This window comes from Phascolarctos cinereus, unplaced genomic scaffold (genome assembly GCF_003287225.1).
Source record: "Phascolarctos cinereus isolate Bilbo 61053 unplaced genomic scaffold, phaCin_HiC Scaffold_5;HRSCAF=322, whole genome shotgun sequence".
NCBI lineage: Eukaryota > Metazoa > Chordata > Mammalia > Diprotodontia > Phascolarctidae > Phascolarctos > Phascolarctos cinereus.
In genome coordinates this window covers 69,251,868-69,278,708 of record NW_027555958.1, presented here as the reverse complement: position 1 = coordinate 69,278,708, position 26,841 = coordinate 69,251,868, and the positions used below count along the sequence as shown (strand labels likewise).

At 34.8% G+C, this 26,841-nt stretch overlaps 1 protein-coding gene across 3 annotated transcripts in view; it reads left to right on the top strand.

Moving 5' to 3' along the window:
- Positions 1 to 24,235, top strand: part of CDC14A (cell division cycle 14A) — a 234,694-nt gene extending 210,459 nt beyond the window's left edge. For 2 of the 3 annotated variants that reach the window (XM_020999913.2, XM_078154996.1), the window contains one exon: positions 682 to 1,201. In XM_020999913.2, coding sequence (XP_020855572.1) covers positions 682 to 1,117 — 436 coding nt within the window. In that variant the 3' untranslated portion in view covers positions 1,118 to 1,201. Of the gene's footprint in view, positions 1 to 681; positions 1,202 to 22,169 lie in introns of those variants that run through there. The other variant, XM_020999923.2, reaches the window with a different exon arrangement.
- Positions 24,236 to 26,841: the final 2,606 nt, after the last annotated feature.

The window sequence follows — 26,841 nt, the reverse complement described above, 5'->3', positions numbered from 1 at the left end:
ACCTTCAGGGGTGGGAACAGGTTACAGGGGCACTAGGATTAAAGAGTTATTTGGAAAGTTTTGTTCTGTCTCTCTTCCAGCATTAAATTGAATATAAGACTAAAGAGCAGAACTTTGTGTAAAAGCCTACCTTGTAATTTTCCCCTTTACAGTGATCCAGGAAATAATCTTCAAATTTTGGCAGTCCTTGTGAATTTGTAATCTGTGAATATGAAATAGTATTTTCATTTCTTATTTTATAATGCACATGATATATGTGGTTGGAGCCTAAATTTGTCAGTGACTGTTGACATAGGCTTCAGTTTGAATGTACATTAAGTTAAATGTTGCATACTAAAATCTGTTGTTTCTTCTAAGAAAGCCATTTTCATTTGATTCATGCCCTGGAATATAAAGGACCCCAGATGTTTTATTTAGAGATCCCGATTCAGAGCATTTAGCCTAGCTTTTTGTGCCTTGAATAATTTTTTTTTTGGCAGCAGAAGTTTGAATCCATATATAAGCAATATATAGTATCATCAAGAAAGAGAAAGGAGTTGTTCGGTCGTCATGTACATTGATCAGAAATTGTCCTCATCGTTTTTCCTTAGTGTCTTAAATAGATGCCTTAAAATCATGAATTCTTTACATGGATCTGCATTGTGTATGTTTTTCCCTTCCCCCCCACGTGTTTCTGTTCAGCTTTTCCATAAATACTCGACTAGCCAGTTCTCTAGGGAACCTGCATGCTGCAACAGATGATTCAGAGAGCAAAAAGACCACACCGCCCACTAGGACAGGTTATACAGTCAACCATTTCTCCAACCACTTGAATGGCAGCTCTCAGCCACCTGCCAGAAATTACCCTGAGCTCAACAACAACCAGTACAGCCGGAGCACCAGTGCTGGCACCACCCTGAACAGCCACACCAGCCTGCACAACGCCAAGGCCGATGAGTACATCTTCCGACCTTACACTGGCCTCTCTGCTTCTTCATCAAGGTTCCTGAGCCGTTCCATCCCTGTAAGTTCGCAGACACCATCTCTTGGTCAGAACCCTGAAAGAAACTGCTATACCTTGCCTTCCCAGCCAAAGCTACCACCAAAGAAATTTAATAGTGTCAAAGAAGCTTTCTGATCCCTTCTCCTTCTTTTGAAACTGTCTTAACATATAAATTCTGCTTGCTCCTCTTCTTTTAGTAAATGCCAAATTTCAACTGGGTTTTTTTCATGTTTTCATTCTTTTTTAGCTGTCGTTCTTAGAAGGGGTACAACCTTAGTCTCTAATTTTTTCAAAAGCAAAATTTCTCATTTAAGTTACTTTCAGGTTCAGTTTTTTAAAAAATCATTTAGATTATATGGTGCCGATCTTAAGAGTTTGTTTGATTTGTCACATTAAGTTATAGTGATAAGAGCTATATCTTTCATCATATAAATGAATGCATAAAATGACTTTTTATTTAAAATATAGTGAATGAATAGTATTTTTATATTCTGTTTTCAAAGCCTTTTATAATAGCTGAAATTCATCAAATTATATGCAAACTAGAATCATAGATGTTTACTGCTTACACATATCCTTGAGATCATCTTCTTACCCTCTGATTTTATACCTGAGGAAGCTGAGCCATAAGTGAGGCTAAATGACTTGCTTTTGGCCACACAACTAAGTAATCCCATAGCCAGGATAAACAAGCATTCTATAGACAGGAATGTAGCAAGAGAGTCTGGCCAGTAAGTAGAGGGTTTGCCCCATTGTGTCATGGAAAGAGAATTGATCTATATCAATAAGTTCTTAGTCTGCTCTTCACTTGAACTTATTCCTGGAACAAGTTTCTTAACCAGTCTTTGTTCTATTGGTTCCATTTGTATTACGTTGATTTGTGGGCACAAATGAAATAATAAATGTGAGCAGGACTTTGGGTTTTTCGGCTCCTAAGTGAGCTACAAGTCTGAGGTATCAATGAACCTGTTAAAATAGGTAAACCTGATGAGTAGTATCTGAAAAGGTCATTATCTACATTTTCCATTTTTATATATAACAAAAATACTAGAAAATACAGTTTATCTCATATCTAGTTATGTAGAAATATCTTATTTCAAGAAAAACTGTCCATCCTATGTTTCTCTAAAGACCTTGAAGTAGGTTTTTATGGGATTAACATGAAAGTGATTGTTGCAAAAAGAGGAAGTGGGCAGTTTACACACAGAACTTTCTAACAATTAGGGATATCCAACATGGCATGGGCTCCCTTGCAAAGTAGTGATCTTGCCGTCCTAGAAGAAGAAAAGCAGTCTGTCTGGAGCCTGTTCTTCCCCTGCCTTCTATCTCTCCCTTCAGAAGACTTATATGTAAGAAGGACTTCCATAGGTATTTCCACTAATTAGAGATGCTTTTGCCTTAACAAGTTCTTCCTTTAAAATTCAAATACCCCTAAGAAGAATGAGTCCTGTTATTTCATAATCTTATAAGTTATTTTAGCCAAATTCTCTGAATCAAATTGCAGTTTTGATTAAGGGAATGGATGAAATAAGTAGATGTGACAAATTAGATGAGATATGTTGAAGATATGTTTATAGAGTGCTGCTCATGCTCAAGATATGTTGAAGATATGTTTATAGAGTGTTATGCTCTATAAAACACATGTGAATCAGTACTATGCAGACCTATGTAACTGGGGTTTTTAATGTAAATAATGATGTGTTTGAATTTTTATAGGTATGTTCACAAATTATATATTTCACAACAAGGCTCCTGACTAAGTAAATATTTTTACAATTTAGTGCTTTTAATTAACAGATACTTTTAATTTAAGCCAATAATTGTTATGCTTCACAATAGAATTATAAACAAAACTATGATTCATTGACTTGTTAATTATTCTTAACTCCTACAGACTTTAATATGCCAATTTTGAGATTAGGAGTCATACATAAATAAATAGATCTATCCCAAGGAGATTAAAAAGAGCAGAAAGGGGTGTATGAGTCATGTTTGAAGTATGTCAGGTATAAATGCCAGGGGAATTGGTTATTTGTGCTGAAATATCAGGCTAATAGCTTCAGTCTTCCTCCCTGTTACTGGAGACCTGAAAAACTTTAGATGTCTTCTTTTACCTGATGTTGCTTTTTTCCTCTGATGAGTTTTATGTAACATTTTTGTCTTACTCTGTAATTCTTTATTTCTTTTTATCTCCTTCCACTCATCCATCCTCTGGTTGGGCCAGAATAGTTTTCCAATAACTGAATTCAAAACAATAGCCTGTATAGGCAACTACTTCTACACTCCTCCCTCCCCCAGTTTGCCATATCATTTTAAAGGAAATCATTTATGTATAGAATTGTCCAGCATGACACAATTTTATTCCCTCCTTTTCTTCCTGCCTCCATTAAATAAGGAGAAACAAGAACAAGTCTTGTCCTTTTTTTTTTTTATTGTTATATCTTGGAAAGCCTCCTGCCAGCAATGGCTGGGCATTTTGACCCCAGTGGATTGATGACAGAAGCCTGGATTGGTGTGGAACAAATTAAGATGTGAAAGACAAATTATTTATGCTGGATGCTAAGTTTAGTTTCTTTATTGTAGCAAGTAAAGTAGTCCATCTTTCAATTTTTTTTCCCTAATGATGCTAGCCATAATGATAGCTGAATTTGAAGATGAGAATCATGGATGGTTATGTTGTATTAAGCCCTCTTGGGAATAATGCTGCCTAGCATAGTGCCTGGAACATAGTAGGTGCTTAAAAATGCTTTTTGACCTATCGATTGATTTCAAGAGAACTGTTGGTGGGGTTAGCATTTAGAGGGGAATTTAATACCTTACAAGCTACGATTAACATTTTTCTTTGAGAAGCTTCACTTGTCCTTCAGCTTTATGTAATAGTTCAGCCCAGAAAAACAGTACATGTAAAACACACTTTACTTATTCTGTTATTAAAGGTTTTTAGCACACATGATACAAAGCAACAATGAAGAACTGTTATGGTTTTGATAAAAACAAGGCAATTGTCAAACTTTGTTTCTACCTCTTTTGGGAAACTTGACCCTTTTTTTTTCCTCTTTTCTAGGAGCAAGATGGGGGCCTCTCTTATAGTAACGGTCTCATTCTGAATAACTTCATTTTCATAAATCTACTGATTTCCTCCCCTTCTAATTGAAAGGCTTTTCCAGTCAAGGGAATGAGTGGGCAAAATTTTCAGAAAGGAGAAAAAAATATTTATTAAAAAAATCAGAGTTCTAGAGTTCTGTTATATGACTTAACATTTTCAAGATTTTTGATTTTTTACACTGTTCTTATATTCAAGTTGTGTTGAGTTTTTTTTTTTATTGCTTTAGCAGATAAAGCAGTTAAATGCATAGTTTCCAAAGGCCAGGAAACTACTTTTTTTAGGAGTACCTTTGTTTTTCCCACAAGTGCTAGTAGGAATTATAAATTTAACTTTTAAGTTTTTTGTTCGCTTGGCACCTGAGTTTCTTATGGTTTCATTAATGAGCACCGGTGAGACTATCCTTCAGAAAGAGAAAAACAAAAGAAATATAATGAAATAAATCCAAACTGTAACAATTGTGATTAATAGGTATTGTAGCTGTGATATTTACATTAATAATTAATAATAATGATAATTGGACATTTGTATAGCACTTGAAGCTTTGACAGGTGCTTTACATCCATTATCACATTTGATCCTCACAAACAACCCTGAGAAATGAGAACCCTGAGGAAGTATCATGAAGCTGGATTTGAACCCAAGTCCTCCTGATACCAGATCCAGTACTCTATCCATTATGCCACAGTTTTTATGCCATATTTATGTAGCACTGAGGATAGCAAGAGTTATAACAAACAAGTGGAAACAAGTGCTTTTTATAGACTTTGGGGATTTACAAATGTCATTATCCTCATTTTCTAGTAGTAGAATCTATACGACAGAGAGCATAGGTACCAGAATGGAATAGTGGATAGAACACTGGACATGGAGTCAAGAGGATATCATTTCAAATGTTGCCTCAGGTACTTATTAGATGTGTGACCCAGGGCAAGTCCCTTGACCTCTCAATGCCTCAGTTTCCTCATCTGTAAAATGAGGAGATTGGACTTGATTTCTTCTGTGATCCTTTCCAGCCTTAAATCTATGATCCCGTGATGTATACCTAGTGGTCCATGTAGTTGATATAAGGATTCATGGCCCATCCAGTTCAGGTCTCTCATCCCAGGTACAGGATCGGGGACCAGGGAGCTCCTTTGATTTGTTCAGGGCACTGGGATTCATTACTGCCTCAGATACTTTGTAGCTGCAGGATCTTGGCAAGTGACTTAGTTCATCAGCCTCAGTTTTCTCATCTATAAAATGTGAATTATAATAACTGTAGGAGCCACTTCACAGGGTTGTATTGAGATAATAGCTGCAAAGCATTTTTCAGGGGCTAGATAAATGCTAGCTAAATAAAGAATTCTCACCTAGCTGACTATTAAGTAGTAATATCTGTGAAGTGCCATTATTTAGTCTTAGATGTTAATCCATGTGCCCTTCAGAGGATTACTTTCTCAATGAGATTTGGATATAATGTCAGTACTTTGGTCAGTGTTTCTCAGATTTCTTCTTTCATCTCTATCCTAATTGCCATGATCTGAAACCACTGGATTCAGACATTCTGTGATTCTGTGAATTACCTTCTACCCTAGCCAGTCTCTTTCTTCTGTTGTCTTCTGTGTCCCTCCCCATTTTAATTCATTCAGCAAAACACTTCGAGATTCACCATCAAATATCCAGCTTTATTCTCTACCATTCTCTAATATATGGATCCTACATTCCAGTTACTCTTTTATCGTAGGCTTCCCTACCCTCCTACCACATGCCTACTCATTTCTTCCTCTGTGTTTTTTTTTCCTCACGGTCTCTCCTGTCCCTAAAATTTCCTCAGTCAGGTAGTCAGTAAACATTTACTTAATGCCTTCTATGTGGCAGGCAGTATGCTAAGTTCTGGGGATTCAGAGGACAAAAGGCAGTCCTTGCTTTCAGTGAGTTCATAATTAATGGAGGAGACAACATGCAGACAACTGTGTACAAATAAGACATATACAGGATAAATTGGAAACGATCAACAGAGGGAAGGCAAGAGCATTAAGGGGCTATGCATAGAAGGTGGAATTTTACCTGGAACTTAAAGAAAGCCAGGGAAGCCAGAGGCAGGGATGAGGAGGAGAGCATTCCAGGCTTGGGGGAACAGCCGGTGAAAATGCTTTGGAGTCAGGAGACGGAGCCTCTTGTTCCAGGAACAGCCAAGAGGTCAGTGTTACTGGATCCTGGAGTACTTGGGCAGGGATGGATGCGGATAAATGGCGTGGGTGTTGAGGTATGGGAAGATTAGAAAGGAAGCAGATCAGGTTGTGAAGGACTTTGAATGCCAAAAACAGGAGTCGATATTTGATCCCAGAGGTGACAGAGAGCAACTGGAATTTATTCAGTAGTTTTATCTTCACTTCTTCTTTGCCCCTAGCATACTTTAATGCCCACTCCACAATAACATCTCCGTTTTCAAACTCCTTTTGCACTTATTATTGGTATTTCACAACTAGCTCATTATTATGTGCTGCTTTAGTTTTAAATTTTCTACTTTACAATTTAGTACTTTATCAGTATGTATTATCAGTCAATCAGCAAGTGTTTATTAATTGCTTACTTTGTGCCAGGCAATATGATAAATTCTAGGCATTAAAAAAAAAAGCAAAATATGATCCCTGCCCTCAAGCAGCTCATGTTCTAATGGAGAAAACAATATGCAAATCATTAGGGATGTGTAAGAAATACTGGAAATAAAAGGGAAGACACCAGTAGTGGGGGAAGCCATAAAAGGCCTTCTACTGAAGGTGGGATTTGAGCTGAGTCTTGAAGGAAGCAAGGGAAGGACCGAGGTAGAGGTGAGGAGGAAGAGTGTCTCAGGGATTGAGGGAGGGGTGCCCCAGTGCGAAGGCAGAGAATCAGGAGATGATGTGTCACCTGTGAAGAGCATCAAGCAGACCAGTGGAGCTGAATTGTATTGTGGGGAGTAATAAAGTAGAAGACGACTAGAGAGAGGGGGTTAGGATAGAAATTTGTCTCCTTTAGTCTTGTTCCACAAACTAGATTGTGAGCTCTGTCTATGACTTTTGTACTTCACCAGTGCTAGGCATATATGTTATTTGTGTATAATAGATGCTCCTTCGATGTTTGATCAAAGGAATTAATTAAATTGTTAAATTGTTTACCGTGGTGTTATTCGTTTACATTTAAATCAGGATGAAATACTGGACCGGAACTTTGGTTAAGTGCCCACTTTTATTTTGATCATGAATTGTGTTTCTGAGGACTCTGTGCTTTCCTTGGAGAAAGTGTCCATTACAACATAATCTGGCTAGGACGAGCATATAATAGGAACACAGCAAAGTCTTCTTGTTCTCTAAGAATCTTCAAAAAAATTTAAAATTTTTAAATTCCTGTGAACTAGAGGCATAGGGTGTTAGATTTCAGCACTGAAATATTTTTTCTAGTTTAATAATTTTTATTTCATTAAATATTTCCCAATTACATATAATTTTTTTTAACATTCATTTAAAAAATTTTTGAGTTCTAAATTCTTTCCCTCCCTCTTGCCCCTCTCTCTTAGTTCTTGAGAAGGCAAGCAATATGATATTGAAATGTGGAGTCACATAAAACGAATTTCCATATTAGCCCAGTTGCAAAACACACACACACACACACGAAAAAATAAAGTAAAAAAGTATGCTTCAATCTGCACTCAGAGTTCATCAGTACTCTCTCTCTGGAGATGGATTGCATTTTTCATCATGGGTCCTTTGGAATTGTCTTGGATCATTATTTTGATCTGAGTAGCCAAGTCTTTCACAACTGGTAATTGTTACAACGTTGCTATTACTGTGCACAGTGATCTCCCAATTCTTCTCACTTTACTTTGCATCAATTCATATAGCTCTTCCCAGGTTTTTCTGAAACCATCTTGCTCATCATTTCTTATAGAACAATAGTATTCCATAACAATTATATACCACAACTTGTTCATCCATTTCCCAATTGATGGGCATTCTCTCAATTTCCAATTCTTTACCACCACAAAAAGAACTGCTATAAATACTTTGTACAAATAGACCTTTTACCCTTGTGTTTCATCTCTTTAGGATACAGACCTAGTAATGGTATTGCTGGGTCCGAGGGTACACACAGTTTTATAGCCCTTTGGGTGTAGTTCCAAATTGTTCTCCAGAATGGTTGGACTAGTTCTCAACTCCAACAATGTTACATTAATCTCCCAATTTTTCCACATTCTCTCCAACATTTGTCATTATCATTTTCTGTTCATATTAACCACTCTCATAGGTATGAGATGGTACCTCAGAATGTTTTAATTTGCATTTCTTTCGAGCACTATTTTTCACATGACTATTGATAGTTTTGAAACTGCCTGTTCATATCCTTTAACCATTTATCAGTTGGGGAATGGCTCATATTTTTATAAATTTGTTTCAGTTCCCTGTATATTTGAGAAATGAGGCCTTTTCAGCGTTGGAATATTGTCATATCAGTAAGCAGCTTCTGAATTGATAGGGTATCTCTAACACACACTTCTTCTTTCCCCTTTGGAAATCTAGTCCTAAATAGTTCTTTTTATTTATTTTTAAAATGAGTCTCTTCATCTTGCCCAGGCTGGAAATTCAAGGACCTACCTGCTCACAGAGATGATCCTACGGCATGGGAGCTTTGACCTGCCCCATTTCTGACCTATGCCAGTTAATTTCTCCTTAGGCAACTTGGTGACTCTTGTTTCTGGGTATTACGATATTGATTCTGAATTTAGAGCAAACACTTGATTGGCAGAGCCCACTGTATCTGAGCTTTCCTGGCAGCTGGAATTATAGGCATTTTGCCACGAAACCCAGCACATAGCTGTTTCTAGTTGAGATATTTGCAGATTTTTTTAAAACTCCAAATCTCAATTATATTATTTCACTATATTATTTAAACAGCCTCTCATTTCAAGTAGTATTTATTGACTTTTCCTGACTTTGAGTAGATGTGTTTTTCCTTTTTCATTTCTCACTTTGAACACTGTCATCCTATCCTCATTTGAAGAATTATATTTAATCACTAAGACCTGGGAGTTATACCTTTTATTTGTCTTTGATTTTTGATGTTGCTATGGTTTTTTAATCTCTTCTTCCTGTCATGACATCTCCTTAAATTTAATGCTATTATTTAGCTGAGAGATTCTAGTAATGTTGGGCATTTGAACTGAAAGTTTGTGTTGAGCTATAACTTTGATAGTCAAGAAGCATTTATTAAGCACCTGTTGTATTTCAGGCAATATATTAAGTACTGGGAATACAAAGAAAGGCAAAAAACAGTTCCTCCCCTCAAGGAGCTCACAGTGTAATGGGAGAGAAAACATGCAAATGACTGTGTACAACCAAGTTGGAGGTAACCAACAGAAGAAGGCATTAGCATAACGGGGGATCAGAAAAGCCTTCTTGTAGAAAGTAGGATTTTAACTAGGACTTGAAGGAAGCCAGGAGGCAGAAATGATGAAAAAGAATTCTAGGAATGGGAGGAGAAGATGTGAAAATGCCAGGAATTGGGAATGAGAATGTCTTGTGTGAGGGACAGTAAGGAGGCCGTGTCATTGGATTAAAGAGTACATGGTAATGATTAATGTGTGAGGGCTAAGATTGGAACCCAGGTACTTTCAACTCCATACTCAACTCCAACATATTTTTTCCATATTCTACTGCAGTAGGACTTATCTCATGATCAATATATGCTTTGTAATGATTTTACAAAGTTGGGTCTTGCCTAAATCTATAAAAAGAGCCAAAGCAATTATAAGCCACACAATAGTGATTTGTGTTGTGACATTGGAAGCCAGGATAAAATAAAGACTAAAATTGAAAAACTCATCAGCAGAAGAGTGGCAATAGCATTTTAAAATTTACTGCAAAAATGTTCAGCTACAGAATTTATTAAAGTTCTAAGCTAGTCTTTCCTGCTTCTGATTATCCTAAATCAGAGTTGTCAAATTTGCCAACTTGCAACCTCCATGCTTTTCCTCATTACTCTGCTCCCTACTTGGAATAACTTTCTCTGCTCTCTGCCCAACCATATTCTACCCATTCAATGCTCAGATCCAGTCCTGCCGCCTGCGTTAAGCTTTTCTTTGACCCTTGTAACCTTGGTGAATATCCCTTCCTCTAAACGCTTATTTTTTGTACTGCTCACTTGTCATTTAATAGAATGTTTCCTTGTCATTTAATAGCATGTTTCTTTGCATCATTATTTAATGGTTATATTTACATTTATATAGACACACAAATATATATTCTAATACATGTGCAGAGATAGTCTTTTCTTTCTTTGTATCTTGTGTCTAGCACAATTGATATGAGTAGTAGGAGCTGTAATACAGTTATGTTTACAGAAGAATCTTTCTCAAGAAAGAAATCAAATCTTTGTCTTGTATTTTTCTGAAATTAGATTTTTTGATGGAGAGTTTATTTCAGTCTAATAAGGAGGATTTTAGTTGCCAAAATTTGGTAATTTAAATATCTTGAAATATTTATTTTTTATTTTTATCATTTATTTATGAGAGATTTATTTATTTGTGATTTATTATCTCTCTCTTACTTCCCTTCTGTTAAACAGTAAAAAACAAAACATTCAAACAAAACAGATATGCTTACTCCAACACAATAAATCAATCCATATATCAACCATATTAAAAATATGCCTCTCTGCATTTTAAGCACATGCTTCAACTTCAGTCCTCTAGGCTTGTAGTTATCATTGCATTGATCTGAGTTCTGATGTCTTCCAAAATTGCTTTTCTCAATAATGGAGTTGTCATCATATAAATTGTTCTCCTAATTCTACTCACTTTACTCTGCATTAGTTCATAGATCTTACCAGGTTCCCTCTAAAACTATTCATTTTGTCATTTACTTATTTTTTTAAAAAATATTTTATTATTTTTATTTCTTAAGTAACGAGTTTTTTTTTATTCATTTATCCCACCAGACCCCACTCCCACTACCCCCAAAGAGCAAATTTTTAAAATAGTTTGGCAAAACAAATTCCCACATCAGCCGTGTCTGAAAATGCATGTCTCTCTGCATTTTAAGTTAATTACTTCTCAGGAGATGAGTTGCGTGTTTCATCTTCATTCTTTTGGATTCATGGTTTATCATTGTGTTGATCAGAGTTGTAAAGTCTTTCAAAGTTGTTTTTCTCTATAATGTTGGTATCATTGTATAAATTGTTCTTCTGCTCATTTTGCTTCGTATCAGTTTATAAAGATCTGTCTAATTTCCTTTGAAATTGACCACTTCAAAATTTCTTATATCACAATATTATATTAAATTAGTATATTATAGTTGCTTAGGCATTCCCTAGTAGGATATCTTCATAGTTTCCAAGATTTGCTACCATGAAAAACATGACTATATTTTTGTACATATAAATATGTACAAAATATACATATGTACATATAGATACATATACCTTTCCTCTTACTTTGAAGTATAGCTGTGAGTGGTATACCTGGGACCAAAGCTATGTACAATCTGGTAACTTTCTGAGACTGATTCCAAATTGCTTTCCAGAATGGCTGGACTGATTCACAACTCAACACCAGTATACTAGTACATTATAGCTTCTGCAACATTTACCATTTTCCTCTTGCTGTTTTTGCCATTTTGATAGGTACTAGAACTTACATTTCTATAATTATTAGTGATTTAGGCAGCTAGGCAGCACAGTGGATAGAGTGCTGGGCCTGGAGTCAGGAAGACCTGAGTTTAAATCTGGCCTCACATACTTAGTAGCCCTGTGAACCTAGGCAGCCTGATTGAATTTCCTCAGTGTAAAATCAGGGTAATGGCACTTACTTCCCACGGTTGTTACGAGGATCAAATGAGATCATATTTGCAAAACAGTTAGCACGGAACCTGGCATATAGAAGGTGCTTAATAAACGTGTATTTCCCTTTACAGCATTTTTATGTGATTGTTGATAGTTTAGATTTCTTCCTTCAAAAATTGTCTGTTCGTATAATTTGATCATTTATCCATTGGGAAATGGCTCTTAATCTTAAAAATTTGAACTAATTCCTTATATTTCTTGGATATGACATTTTAACCAGGGAAATTTCTGTTTCAAAGATTTCTTTTGCCAGGTATCTATTTCCTTTCCAATTTTTACACTAAATTTGTGCAGAACCTTTTCATTTTACATAATCAAAATTGTCCATTTTATCTTACATTAACACTTGTTTAGTCATGAACTCTTCCCCAGTCCATAGATCTGAAAGATAATTTCTTCCATTCTCCTGTAATTTATTAATGTGAGATCTCTTATGTCTAGGTCATGTACCAATTTAGAACTCATCCTGGTATTTTGTATGAGATGTTGGTCTAAAACTAACTTCTGCCAGATTAGCATCCAGTTTTCCCAGTAGTTTTTTTAAAAAATCAAATAACGAGTATCCCAAATAACTGGTGTCTTTAGGTTTTTTCGAAACACCTTGCTGTTGTATTTGTTTGCTTCTGTATGTTGTGTGCCTATCTGTTCCACTGATCGATCTCTCTCTCTTTTTAACCAGTATCAAATAGTTTTAATGGTTACTGCTTTGTAGTACAATTTGACATCTGGTACTAACATGGGCCATTTACCCTACTTTTTCCATCATAACTCTTGAGATTCTTTACCTTTTGTTCCTCCTTTCAATTTTGTTGTGTTTTTTTTCTAGCTCTGTAAAATATTATTTTGAGAGTTTGATTGGTATAGTACTGAATTAAGTAAATTAATTTAGATAGTATTGTTATTTTTATTATATTGGCTTGACCTCCCCATAAGTAATTAATATTTCTCCAATATTTTAGGTGTGTATTTCTGCAGAGTATTTTATAGTTAGATTCATATAGTCCTTAGATGAATCTTGGTATATATGCTCCTTGATACACTATAGCTTGTGTGATTATTCAGAATCGAATTCCACTTTCTAACTCTTTGCTGAGTTTTATTGGTTGCTGAAATCAATAGTTTTATTTCATTTAGTTTTAGTTGGCTTTCTAGGGTTCTTTAAGCATATCATGTCATTTGCAAAAAGTGATAATTTTGTTTCTTCTTTACCTGTGCATTTTTAATGACACTCTGATATTCATTACATTTATATAGCACAGTTTGTTTAGCTGTTTTCCAGTAGATGGGTACCCCTTTATTTTCTGTTACTACAAAAATAGCTGTTGTAAATATTTCTGTACGTAGAGTTCCTTTTCTTCTTTCTTTGATATCCTTGGGACATAGGCCTAGTAGTGGCCTGGCTGGGTCAAAGGATATTTAATTTCTTGCTGGTGAAAATGCTTGGTAATGACACAGGATCTCTGCAAGGGTGATGATCCAAACTGTTCAGATGATTATCTAAACTGCTCAGATGACCAGGCGTCGAACACCACAGGTAGAAGACTAGCACCATTTTCTCCACAAAGATTACATTCCTAGTAGTCTTAGTGTGCTATGGATTCTTAGCCAGTTACTTGAAATTCCCAGTCAGTTGCTTCTAGTATCACAGTGCTTGATACCTTTAGAAAGGCATTCTTTCCATATAGGGTAAAGAAGTGTTTAGAATCATTAGCCTCATTTAAAAAGGTTAGAGAAGAGGAGGGAAAACAGAGAGAAAAAAAGGCAGGGAGAGTGAGCAGGGTGATTTTAGGCTTGTATACCTAAGAGAATAAATATGAATGATTTACATGGCTAATAAAAATTAATGAAAAGCACTGATTTGGTTGTTACCCACAATTACAGTTTTCTAGGCATCATTATCTTCACAGTGAAAGTTTTGCTATCAGAAAACCAAACCAAACACAACAGTCTGGGAATTATTTAACATATTTTTGTACCATGGCTTTATATGACTAAAATATGGAGAAAAATGAGAATTGTAGCAGAATTTTCCTCAATAAGTTTATAGTTTTCAGAGTCCAATTGGATATCAATAGTTTGATATCTAATAATATAAAAAGTATACATTGAATTTCTTTTGAGAAAAACTACAAAAATCATATATAAAGGTAGGAAGAACATTTTTATATAATTTTCGTTTTAAAAATATTATTCTCCTTAAAATCTCAGGATCCTGAAAATGAAGACTAGGGAAATTAATTTGTTTTTGTTTTTGGTCTTTGCGTGGTGCCTGGAACAGGAGCTCCTACTATGTTCCAGGTATTGTGCTAAATACTTTACAAGTATTATCTCATTTGATCTTCACAACAACCCTGGGAAATAGGTGCTATTATTATGCCCATTTTACTGAGGCAGACAAAGGTTAAGTGACTTGTTGCAACACACAGCCAGTAAGTGTCTAAGGACAAATTTGAACTGAGATCTTCCTGAGTTGAGGCTCAGCACACTAATCACTGTGCCACCTAGTTGCTTTTTACTGCTCTTTGATTTTATTGATGTAGTAGAGCAGTCAAACAAATAGAATTGAGGCCACTAAACTTATATAAGGATCCCTGAGGCCTTCACCACATATTAACATTATCTATGTTTTATTATATTTTAATTTATCTTTTAAAAACTCTTTCCCATATATATTTTAATTTGGTTGCCTTGAACTTGGTGGGCTGAGTGTTTGGATACCTCTGTACTAGAGATTTCTCTTTACTTACAGAAATTGACAACTGGTCCATAATTTATAATCTTAGGGTGCTCAGAGGTTAAGGGACTTCCCCATGTCCGTACAGCTAGTTTTATCAGAGTCAGGACTTAACCTAGGTCTTTCTAATTCTGGTGACAGACCCCTTTGTACTACACCATGCTATCTTGTGAAATGCATATACTTTATCAAAACTGAAAAACCTAAAGGTGTTTCATTGTAGTTACAGTGATATCAATATAAACTTACTTTATTTATCCTAAAAAACCACTATTTATATGATATCCATATTAGCATATACTGTAGAAATAGAAACAAATGCTTTTTGTATTGAGTAAATAAATTTATTGATTTTACATTAGTAAAATAGTTCTAAATTGTCATAAAGTGCAAAAATTGAAAACCTCTGTTGACACAGTAACAGTAGTCCCCAAGAGGTACAAAAGGAAGCAAAAATAGAATCTTTTCTAGTATCATGTTTTTCATTTTTTGTTATTTGCAACAATTAGCATAAGAAATCAGGAACCATACTTTTACAAACTTTTAAAAAACAAACAGTATTAAAGGATGGTATTTAAGATGCCTTTTAGTTTTGCATTGGTTGGGGGCAGGGATAATAACTAAACTATATTAAAAGTGTTTTTTTTCACTTACAATGGAATTTTATTTGGATTGATTAAACTTCAGCAAATATTTGAAACTCTGTTACTTGGTGCAAGGCACTATCATTAGATTGTGAGCTCCTTGAGAGCAGAGACTGTTCTTTGGCTCTTATTGTAGCCATGGTGGGCAGAACGTAGTAAATACTTAGTAAATAATTATTAATTGACTGATTGGTAGGCTCTGTGAGGAATGCAAAGCTGAATGAGACAGTCTCTATCCTCAAGGAACTTGTCCCTAGTTAGAAGAAATACAAAAAAGGTACGTAGTAAGATAAGTATCTTAAGAAAGGGACAAAATGCTTTAGGGATTGAGAAGAAAAATTGTATCCAGGTGGGCGGCTTTAGCTGTGTGATCTTTCCAGTGTTGCTCTGTGCCTCAGTTTCCTTACCTTGATGAAGAAGAGATTTGATGATCTCTAAGGGCCCTTTTAGCACTAACATGGTCAGTAACCTATAACTGTCTTTCTGGTTCTCAATTTTATTCACTTGTAAAAATGGGGATAATAATACTTAGTCCGTCTGCCTCACACAGGGTCCAGTGAGGATAATACGAGATGAAGCGTGTGGATGAGCTTTATCCTTTTAAATGCTACTCCAGGTAAAAGTAATAACAGAGTGTGGAGGCTAGGAAGGGTTTGGTTTTAAACCTACCTGACTCTTCATCTTCAAATGGATTCTTTTATAAAATCTTTAAAATTAAAAAAAATTATCATTGCTTTTTGTTTTTTACATCGTGATTATTTCTGGAAATTTCCCCTGTCCTATTCCCCTTCGCATTGAACCCTCCCTTGTAACAATAACAACAAAAGCAGAACACTTAATACTGTGACTCTTGTGTGTGTGTGTGTGTGTGTGTGTGTGTACATTTATATAATAATTAACATTTATATAGAACTTATGATGTTCCAGGCACTGTGCTAAGTACTTTACAATTATTATCTCATTAAAACTTTTAAAGAGCTTGACAGAATGGATAAGGGGAAATTTAAAAACAGGAAAAGCCAATATGGAACAGTGTCCTAGAAAATGATGGGAATAATCAGTGGGGACTTGGGCCTTTTATTATGACAGCATAACCGTTGTAGTAAAAAGAACACCAGGTTTAAACTCAGAAGACATGTATTTGAGTCTCTACTCTGTCATCTACTGTCTTAGGCAAGTCACATAATGTCCCTGAGACTCAGTTTTCTCATCTGTGAAATGGAAATGATAATTGCGGTACGTTCTCTACCTCACAGGGTTGTAATTAAGATCAAAGAAAATAATATTTTAAAGCACTTGATAAAGTGGTAAAGTACCATAGTAATGGAAGCTGCATTTACTGTTATCATCCCAGGTGCCGTAATTGATTTCTCTGTATTTGTTATGTATCAAAAACCTCATTTTGCCTTATTGTTAGTAAATGTATTTAGATATTTTTCTTGAAATTTATAAATTATTGTCTTATGTAGTAGAAAATGAAATTTCTATGGTTTTATTTATTAAACTATTAGTACAGTATTTATATCCATAACTACATTTTTTTTTTACCATGATTAGGTAACTGGGTTGTTTAAAAAAGAAACGCCCCCAGAATAGCTAATTTTTTTAAAGTCACTACCCACATCTGACAAAACAGATTAGCAGCAGATTTCCAGAACAGAACAAATTGTCTTGATCCCCCATACCTAACAGATTGTTTTATGTCAGAAGTCTTGCTACTGTCAGAGAATGAGATTTCTTGATGAGACCTTCTATTTTGACATAAAATCTGTTAAGCTACAAGTTTTAAGGAGATTTTTCCTCCGTTCAGATTGGGCTTTGCTTGATTGTTATTATCATTATTACTCAATTCAACAAATATTTATCAAACACATACTATGTGCCAGGAACTGTGCTAACTGCTGGGGAAATTAGAAAAAAAAATAGTCTTGCTCTCAAGGAATATGTGTTTTACTAGAGGGAACATGTGCACAGAAAATAAATACAAAATATATACAAAAATGAGTTTGGGGTAGAAGAGATGGGGAAATGGGCCACCATGGATCAGAAAAGGCCTCATGTTAGGAGGTGGTACATAAGCCAAGCCTGGAATAGAGTTAAGGTATCAAGAAGAAAAGTATTCCAGACATCGGGAGCAACCTGTGCAAGAGGCATTAAGGCAGAACTATGTACAGGAAAGAACAAATAGGCTTCTCTGGCTAGAATGGGAGAGAGACAGAGACAGAGACAGAGAGAGAGGCAGAGAGAGGTGAAATTGAAATTAGTCTAGAAAGAGGGGCTTCAGATGACAAACGGGAGATTTTTGTATTTGATCCTGGAGGCAGGAATAGGAAGCTTCGACAGCAGAGGAATGATGCGTTCAGACCTGTGTTTAAGAATATCAATTTGGCAACTGTGTAGTATATGAGTTTAAAGGAAGGAGAGGCTGGGAACAGGGAAACTCTTTAGGTTGCTGCTACAATAGTCAAGATGAGATTGATGATGGCCTGAATTAAGATGGTGGCTGATGGAAAAAAGAGAAGCGGATGAATGAAGGAAATAATGTGAATCTGCTTTAAACTCTTTCTCACAGTATTCATCCTACCTGCCAAATAAATGATGATACGCTATTTTGGGGACTAAAATTGCAAGATTATAAGCATGTAAAAGTACCACCTTTTCAGTTAATAACAAAAGCACCAATCCTCAGTTCTGTTCTTATTGCTGTAATTATTATTGGTGTATTTTTTTTTTCTAACTCAGATGAATTTGGTATCAAGTTCCTGCAGAAATATAGCCCTGTTGGGGAAGTATAATAAAATCTTTACTAACAAGAACACTTAAGACTAGCTTGTCTGTTTCCTTAAGTTTCTGGTAAACTAAAGGGTTAGAAATTCATATGTGTTTCTATTCTTGTTCATGTAGATTCAGACCCACTCAGTGAAACATTTACTGAACATTTTTTTTCATTTTTTAAAACTGTATTGACTTTATGTCCTAATAAATATGAGATTCCAAATATTTATTTTCTTTTGCCGAATGAGATTTTACATTGCCATCAAAGTCATCATTGTAAAACATCAATTTTCATTTTATTGTAGATATAGGGAATTTGTCTGAATATTATATTGGCCACAAACATAACTTGGCTCTTATTTTTAAAAATCTCTGATTTTAACAACTTTTCCTACAGAAAATAATGTCCACAAGAACACCCAGTCATTTGAAGTTATAGTTTAATTTAATTCACCAAATATATTGAGTATCTACTATGTGCAGAATACCATGATACAAAAAACATCCCGTCACAGAGATGGGATACAAATTAATTATTATTATTCCTTAGAATGTATGCTCCTTGAGAATAGTTTCATTCTTTATCAATATCCTTAGCACCTAGTACAGTTTTTACAGGCATTTAATAAGTGCTTGCTTACTGATTATTATTATTATAATGGTAGTGAATTATAACCATCCTAACTGATAACTTCAAAACTGGTTTTTAAAAAATTTTGTAAAACATATCTTTACTACCAGTGTAAGATAGCTAGTCACTTATATTCATTACAATTCCATAATATTACTATAATAACAGTATGTTACAATATTACAGTTATATAATGTTACAATTCCGTGATATTACTAACATTTCTTCAGTCATTTGTGAAATGTTTTCTATGGCCAGGGAACCTGCCTGAGGCTTTTTGTGGGGGAAAATGTTATTATGTTCTTCTTTGAAGTATATTATCTGAGACTGGTGGCTGCCATATTTGTCTTTCAGGCCTCCTGCTGCTTATGTTGTATGTTGGTTTGGGGGCCTTGCTGATTTGGGGGCCTCTCAGTTTCTGTAATTGTGTACTACTGGGAATGAAAGTGGACCCCTTCAACAAAAGTCTTTTGTATGAACTTAAGATTTTTTGAAATTTATAATGCCGTCATACTCTAGTACTGCTTCCTTACTTCAAAAGCCCAATAGAAGTATTTGTCTGATTTTAAAACTCTGAAATACACTAGGCCTTTCTTCACACATTAACAATTTGTTCTTCCCTAAGGACTCTCAACCCACTACCATAATGGAAGTAGCAGTAGCTAAGTGGAAAAGAAACTGAGAAAACTAAATGTTTTTTAGAATTTAAATCAAAGAATATAAATCTGGTATAAAGTAGTCTAGTTAGAATCATTTGTTCAGGCCTTTTCTGTTTTCTATCCCCTAAAGTTTCACATTGCATTGAGTCTTGCAGAGATGATGGCATGTACTTTTTGAAAGTTAGTGTGACATTATGCCAAATAAAGGCTTTCTTTGCTTTAAAGAGAGAAGAAAGAAGCTAATGAGTAAGTATATGACTAGTGGAAACCTTTGATGTTCTATCAGCCATGGGTTTAGTTTTCTGGCTTAGTGTTTTAACAACCGCTGATATTAAATGAAGAAATCTATTTAATAAGGGACACTTGCTGATTTATTTGTGATCTTTCTGAAAAAGAAATCATAAGTGTTCATTGAGAATTTATAGCTATTTACAGATAAATTCAGAAATAAAGACAATCCACACTGAGTGAACTTGAATTTAAGAAGTCAGTTTGGGAAGGTTCTTTTGTTTTTAATGAATGTTAGCGATATGAAGACCAATTAACAGTGGATTTTTATGATCATAAAAAAGGAGAAAAATAAAGCATTTTAAGGAAGCCATGACTAACATATCACATATGAGACTTCTGTGGAGTTGGAAGAAAATCCCCAGTCATTTGTATTGTCCACCACTTCTGTGCTGGTTGATAGAATGTCAAAGATTTCCACTAGCTATATACTGATTCATTAAATTTGGTTGGAATATACCCTTTGCTTTGCCCAGTCTTTTTTCCCCCTTATCCTAAAAGCTCTTGAAAGCCACCCTTTCCCTGCAGATTTCCTTAAATAAATGAGAAAGGAAGCAGCATTGGATCAATCCTGTCTAAAGTTTTAGCTTTACAACTTGCCTTTCATTGGCACACTCATCATTTTCCCTTCTTCATACTAGTAACAAGATAATAATTTATGTATGCACTTAAGGTTGGTTCATTTCATTATGTCTTTATCCATATTATTGTCCTCTCTCTTAGCTTTTATGTATCTGCAAGGCAAAGGCCACATTTGTTTATTTCTACAACACAGTTTGTCAAAAAGCTGTGTTTTGGCAATGATAAGGAAGAATCACGTCTTGGATGTAGTCCCTCTTTCCTCCAGAACAATGCAAAGACTGAATTGGTATTTCTGGGTACAAGAGACTTCTTGGAAGCTCTCTTATTCTTGTTCATTAGAAATTGCTGCCAAGGTCACTATTATTTGTGTGTCCTTTGCCCCTTCCTCCCCTTCCCCATTCTGTTTTTCCCTCTGTTCAAGTGAGTTGGAAACTAGTGGGACAATCACCTAGTTGGTGACCTATGCCTCCTAATACAGAATCCTTCTGTAGTAGCAATTCTGGGCATGCTATTCGTGACTACTGTCTCCAGCAACTGTGCCTAACCTGATTTATAAATGTATAAATATACTGTGGAATATAGAGAGTAGTTTTCTTTCTTTGTTTATTGGTATCCAGAATTTTGGTTTGACATAGATTCAGTAATGTTTTTTGTTATTAGCGTTTGTCACATTAGATACTCTCTGTTCCAGTCCAAACTCTCAGTCACTAAATTTTATTTGGGAAATAGGCCTTGATTTTATGGCAGAATTATACCTTATACAGGTTAATTAAACAAAACAAGTGAAATTCTTTGAGTTTTTTGAAGCTTTTTGAAATTCTTTGGGTTTTTTAGAAAGACAGCATGTATTAATTTATGAGATTTCTTAGAAAAAGGGCAAGTTCTTTTTTTTTAGTGATACCTCTGTGGGTAACAAAATGATGGGATATTATCTTGTAATCCATAGTAACCTTATAGGGTTGTGAGTATAGAATGCATAGTAAACTTTATTAAGATACATTAATAAAGTATAGCATATCATTTCTAATTGAATTCAGCACCTTTTTCAGACATGACTGTTAGAACGCAGAAAGTGTATTTGGTGTTATAGAGTAAATGTTCACCAAAAAATTAGATTTGATAAATTCGGGGGCAAATTTGGTAACAGTTCCCTTTTGAACAAAAGACCTATGTTGTTTTGTTGCTTAAAAAAAAAACCAAACTATTTGGAGAACTCTCTATCCATCTTTGTGTTGTTCCTGTTGTCCAATGTGCTCTGTTTCCTCTTGTGCATGATTTGCTGTTTTACTCCTGCTCATTTCGTGTCTCATTATCTAATCTTGCCACCGTGCACTAGGCATTCTGATAGAATTCAGAATAATTGTAAAGTTCTCCCATGTGAACCCTGTCCCCTCACTGGATCAGCTTTAAGAAGAGGTTGTATTTTATTTAGATTTTTTTTCTTGAAACCACTTTACAAAATGTCTATTAAGAGAGTAAAGCCTTAAAGAATAAAATTAAAAGGTTGCTAATTAATCTGAGTAGAAGTAGCATCATTGAGCTATATTGAATTACATAAAAAGTACTCCCCCCAGGATATTTGTCATTTAATTGTATTTAAATGTCAGTCGTGATATTAAAGCACAATAACCTTTAGAAATTTTTTGTTTCCTCTTCACTTTCTATTTGTGATTTGATTTTGAAATCTATTTTTACCCATTTAACTATGAAATTGGTTAACTATATATTATAGATATCTGCTTTACTTATTCCCTACCCCCCAATCTTTCTGTTTTTTAAAAAGCTTATTTCACCTATCTGTAGAATAATAGAATAAGACTACCTCGGTTTGAAGATAGAGGTTGCTGCATGCACAATTGCAAGTTTTTGCTGACTTTGCATTTTAACAAAGGTTTGTGTTTCTCCTCTGCACAGTCCCTTCAGTCTGAATATGTTCAGTACTAAAGCCTTGCTGCTTCGATGAAAGCTGCTCAGCCCTTAGAAACTCATTTCTTCATGAGGAGGAACAATATTGAGGGAAAGAAACTGCTCACTGGGAGGAGATCTCTGCATTCTTAACCTTAAAATTCAAGAAAGCGCTCAGATCAGACCTCAAGGAAAGACTTGAAAGCAGAAAACTCTGGTTAATGACTACTGTAAATGCACTGAAGTTATGTTTATGGAGATGTTAATGATTCTGTCGGTGTGTTTTTTAAAAGGAATTTTTCATGTTGAGCCTGTGATTTGAAGGATTATTTTTAATGTATTTCAGTAATATACTTGTTATTACATTTCTGTACAGTGTTATATTATGTATGTATTGTCAAGCTAAAGACTATTTTGGTAAATTTATAAATATGTAATTGTATAAAGATTAGAATATATTTTGATTTAGATTTTCTTGCTATTTGCTACCAAAAATATGTATTTTGAGCTTGCTAGGATGATTTTATCTATGATGAATAAATATTTTCTCATAATAAAAAAAAGGATGTAGAAGAAAAGAACAAAAGGAAAAGAATGATTCTATGAACCCACTCTAAATACTATACGACCAGTTCAGTTCTTTGGGTAATCAGTCTTATTTACATAGTTTCGTTGCAAGACTGTCACTAGCAAATGAGTGTAGTTGGTTGGTATAGTGCCAGTTTTTCTTTTTCTCTCCGTTTCTTTGGATGATCCCCTATTCATTTTCTGTGCATCTTGCTGTTCCTTGTTTTTTAAGCTTCACATCTGGCTGCAGGTGGAAGTTAACTAAACGTTTCTCCTTGGAACATAAGCCTTTCTCTACCAGACAACAGTGAAACATTCTCAGAATTTTACATTTAAATTTGTTTTCAAAAATTATTTTTCTAGATTAGACTTCACTTCCAGCGTGTGTGTTTGTTGCTGCCCATAGTCAGTCACACATGTTCTCTCAGTAGCTTTAAATCATGAAAGGACAAAAATTCACAAGATGCTGCTATTCATCACTTCAGTGAAGAAAAACAATTTTAAGAGCGTAAGAGCTTGATGCAGATTTGGACTTGTTAGCAATATAATTTTTTAGTGACCATTAGTATACATTATTACAGTTTTTTAAGACTCATCATGCATTTATTTATCAGTATCCCTAGACAGTATTAGTTTTGAAAAAACAACCATGGTCCATAAATGCTCTTCCTGCTGCACTTAAGCTAGCATGAGAAATGTTAGTGAGAAAGGTTCGTAGTACTTTACTCCAATCCTCGGGATTAATCCTGCTATATTTAGTAGGATGTTATATATGAATAATACTTTACCAACAAAATACCCAGATCTTATTTTACTTGAAAATAAATCATAGAAATAAATATTTGGCTCTGATTAGCATAATTTAACCCATATAGACTGAATAAAAATGAATAGACTGTAGGACCAAATAATTGTTTAAAACTGGATCAGAAAGGAATCATAAATTTGCAGAAGTAAAAGAAAAAAGTTGTGAATAACTTTTTTTTAAAATAGAAAAAGAAGTGTCTTGGATTATTTATGTGTTATTGTCAAAATGATCAGTGAATGAGTGCAGGAAGGTGATAATGTATCATGACTATTGCAATATCAATTTTGTGTGAATTATTGAAGGAAATCCATTCATATCACATTTGCTGGGGGTGGGGAAGAAAAATCATGTTGACAACTTTGGTCTGTGAACAGTAATTTGTGTGCAGCTATATTAAAATGACTGTAAAACCTGACTACTGTAAATGCCCATGTTTTATGTGTGTATATGTGTCATTTGTACTTGCATATGCGTATGTGTCTTAATATTATTTGTACACATGTGCATACATAGACACACCAAAAAGTATGTGTACATAGTATAGAAAATATAGAGCAAAGTATTCTATTCCAATTATAAAAAAAGTTTGACATGTATTTTGTTATAAATAGCATACCTTCAAAGCTATATTTTGTTGTATTTTGAAGTGTAGATAAATACACTGCTAATAAATAATAAAAAGTTTTATCCATTTAAATCATTCCCTGGCTCTTATAATTTAGATGTATTTGCTTTCTAGGCTCTGATATCCTGGTGTTTGTCTGGAATTTTAATTTTCATCCAATTTGGCTGGCTGTTGCCTTCTGGATTTCTAAAAATTGTAGTTATATATTTTTATTTTACTGTTATCAGTAATTAGCCTTTTGAGAAGCTAATGATGACACGGTAGGTAGAGGGCTGCAGCCCTGACCTTGGAATCAGAAAAACCTAGGTTCAAGTCAAGCCTGTAAGACATATCATCTTCCTAACCATGCATCAGGCTCTAAGCGGGTCCAGAGAAGCTACTCAACTTGGTTTACCTGCAGTTCTTTTTTTAAAAAACTTTTTTAATTTAAAAATTTTTAATTTTCATTTCTAAATTTTCTCCCTCTTCCCATACTCTCTACTACCCACTGAAAAGGCAAGAAATATTATTTCATTATGTATATATGTACACACACACTCACACATATATGAAGTCACGTAAAACATTTCCACATGAGGCATGTTGTGAAAAAAGGCAAGAAAAGTAAAGTGAGAAAAAAGTATGCTTCAATCTGTATTCAAAGTTCATCAGATCTTTCTGCAGGTGGATAGCATTTTTCATCATGAGTCTTGGAATTGTTGTGGATCAATTGTGTTGATCAGAGTAGCTAAGTCTTTCACAGTTGATCATCATTACACTACTGCTGTTACTGTGTATAATGTTCTCCTACTTCTGTTCACTGTACTTTGCATCAACTCATAAGTCTTCCCAGTCTTCATCATTTCTCACAGCATAATAGTGTTCCATCATAATCATATACCATAACTTGTTCAACCATTCCCCAGTTAATGGGCATCCCTTTAGTTTCCAAAAAGAGGTGCAATGAATAGGTTTAACTGTTATTTTAACAGAATTAAAACATTTTCTTTATTTATTAGATGCTACATAAATTTAATTTTTGAATATGAATTTCATTGGTGAGCCTTCCTCTATGAATTGTTCTAAGAATATCAGTGTGCTATGTGATCCTTCTTTAATCAACTGCTATAGTACAAGTTGGATGGTATTTCATAATGACACATTATATCAAATGGAATAGAATAGAAGCGATCTGAGACATCTCATCAGTTCTCTGCCCATTTTGTGAATGAATTCCTTCTACCACTACCCTCTCTGCTTTGATGATGCACAGCCTTTTTTTTTTTTTTAGGCAATTGGGGTTAAGTGACTTGCCCAGGGTCACACAGCTATTAAGTGTCAAGTGTTTGGTCTGAGGCTGGATTTGAACTCAGGTCCTCCTGACTTCAGGGCTGGTGTATCCACTGCGCCACCTAGCTGCCCCCCAAATATAAGGAGACTGCATTTTCTTTTTTTTTTCTTTTTCTTTTTTTTTTAGTGAGGCAATTGGGGTTAAGTGACTTGCCTAGAGTCACACGGCTAGGAAGTATTATGTGTCTGAGGGCAGGTTCGAACTCGGGTTCTCCTAACTCCAGGGCCGTTGCTGTATCCACTGCGCCACCTAGCTGTCCCCAGATGCACAGCCATTTTAATGGGAAGAGTTAATAGTATATATAGAATTAAGAGTTTTCTTCTTTGATCATACAACAAAATTTGGATAACAGAACATATCAGTCCACCCTCAGAAGATTAAGGATATTTCTATGAAGTTCCACGTAAAATAAAGCATTTTATTTACACATAGTTTGCACGTGGAGTTCACTTGGGATCCAAAGGAAAGTAGAAAATAATTGTATAAAATTATTTTGAGCTGAATTAAAATGTTAATATATTCCTACCCAGTTCCTTCTCTATGGAGTCAATTATGTTAATCAGACCGAGGGGGAAAACAACTTTTATAAGAAGCATAAAACCTCTATTAAAAAAAAAAGTTCAGATGGAAACTAATATTGGGTAGCCTGAAATGCTTCTAATTAGTAGCTAACTAGCAAGCTGCTAAAAAAGAAGTTAGCTGACTTTTCAGTAATCTATTTGAATTTACTTAAGCTTTTATTGTTTATTTTTAGAGGGATTAGGTGTGAGAAGGGTATTAACCGAGACAATTGCATTGTTTAGTTTTGGTCCCCATATGCCACTGTCATTGCTGGAGCTGTTCAAAGCATTTCCAAGGGATGCAAGGGGAAAATTGGGGAGATATTAACTAGATAAAAGACTTTAGGTTCCAAAGGCTTCAGTTGAAAAGTTCACTTCATTGCCTCAAAATGACACTTTCTTCCCATATTATCAAATGTAAAAAGCAAAAATGTGGAAATTTTGAAAAATTGGAAACAACAAATGAGGAAATACACAAATTAGGAAAGTTTTGTTAGAACGTCAGGCTGCTTTGAAAATAGGACATCTCTTTTCTGCATTGATGTCTCAGGTGCATGTATGTGCTATCTTAATAACTCATCTGATTTCAACTAGCACAATAAACCTGAGAGGGCGAGATTTTTAAATCTGGGAATTGGAGAAAGGAGCCTTCTCTTTTGCTCCCCCCTAACAAAAAAAATGAATGCAACACTAGAGATAAGGGTTTAATTTGCCAAGTCAGAAAGTTCAGTTTTTAGGTTTCCACAGCAACCTTCCCTGCCTCCTTTGTTTTGCATCACAATAGGGACCTC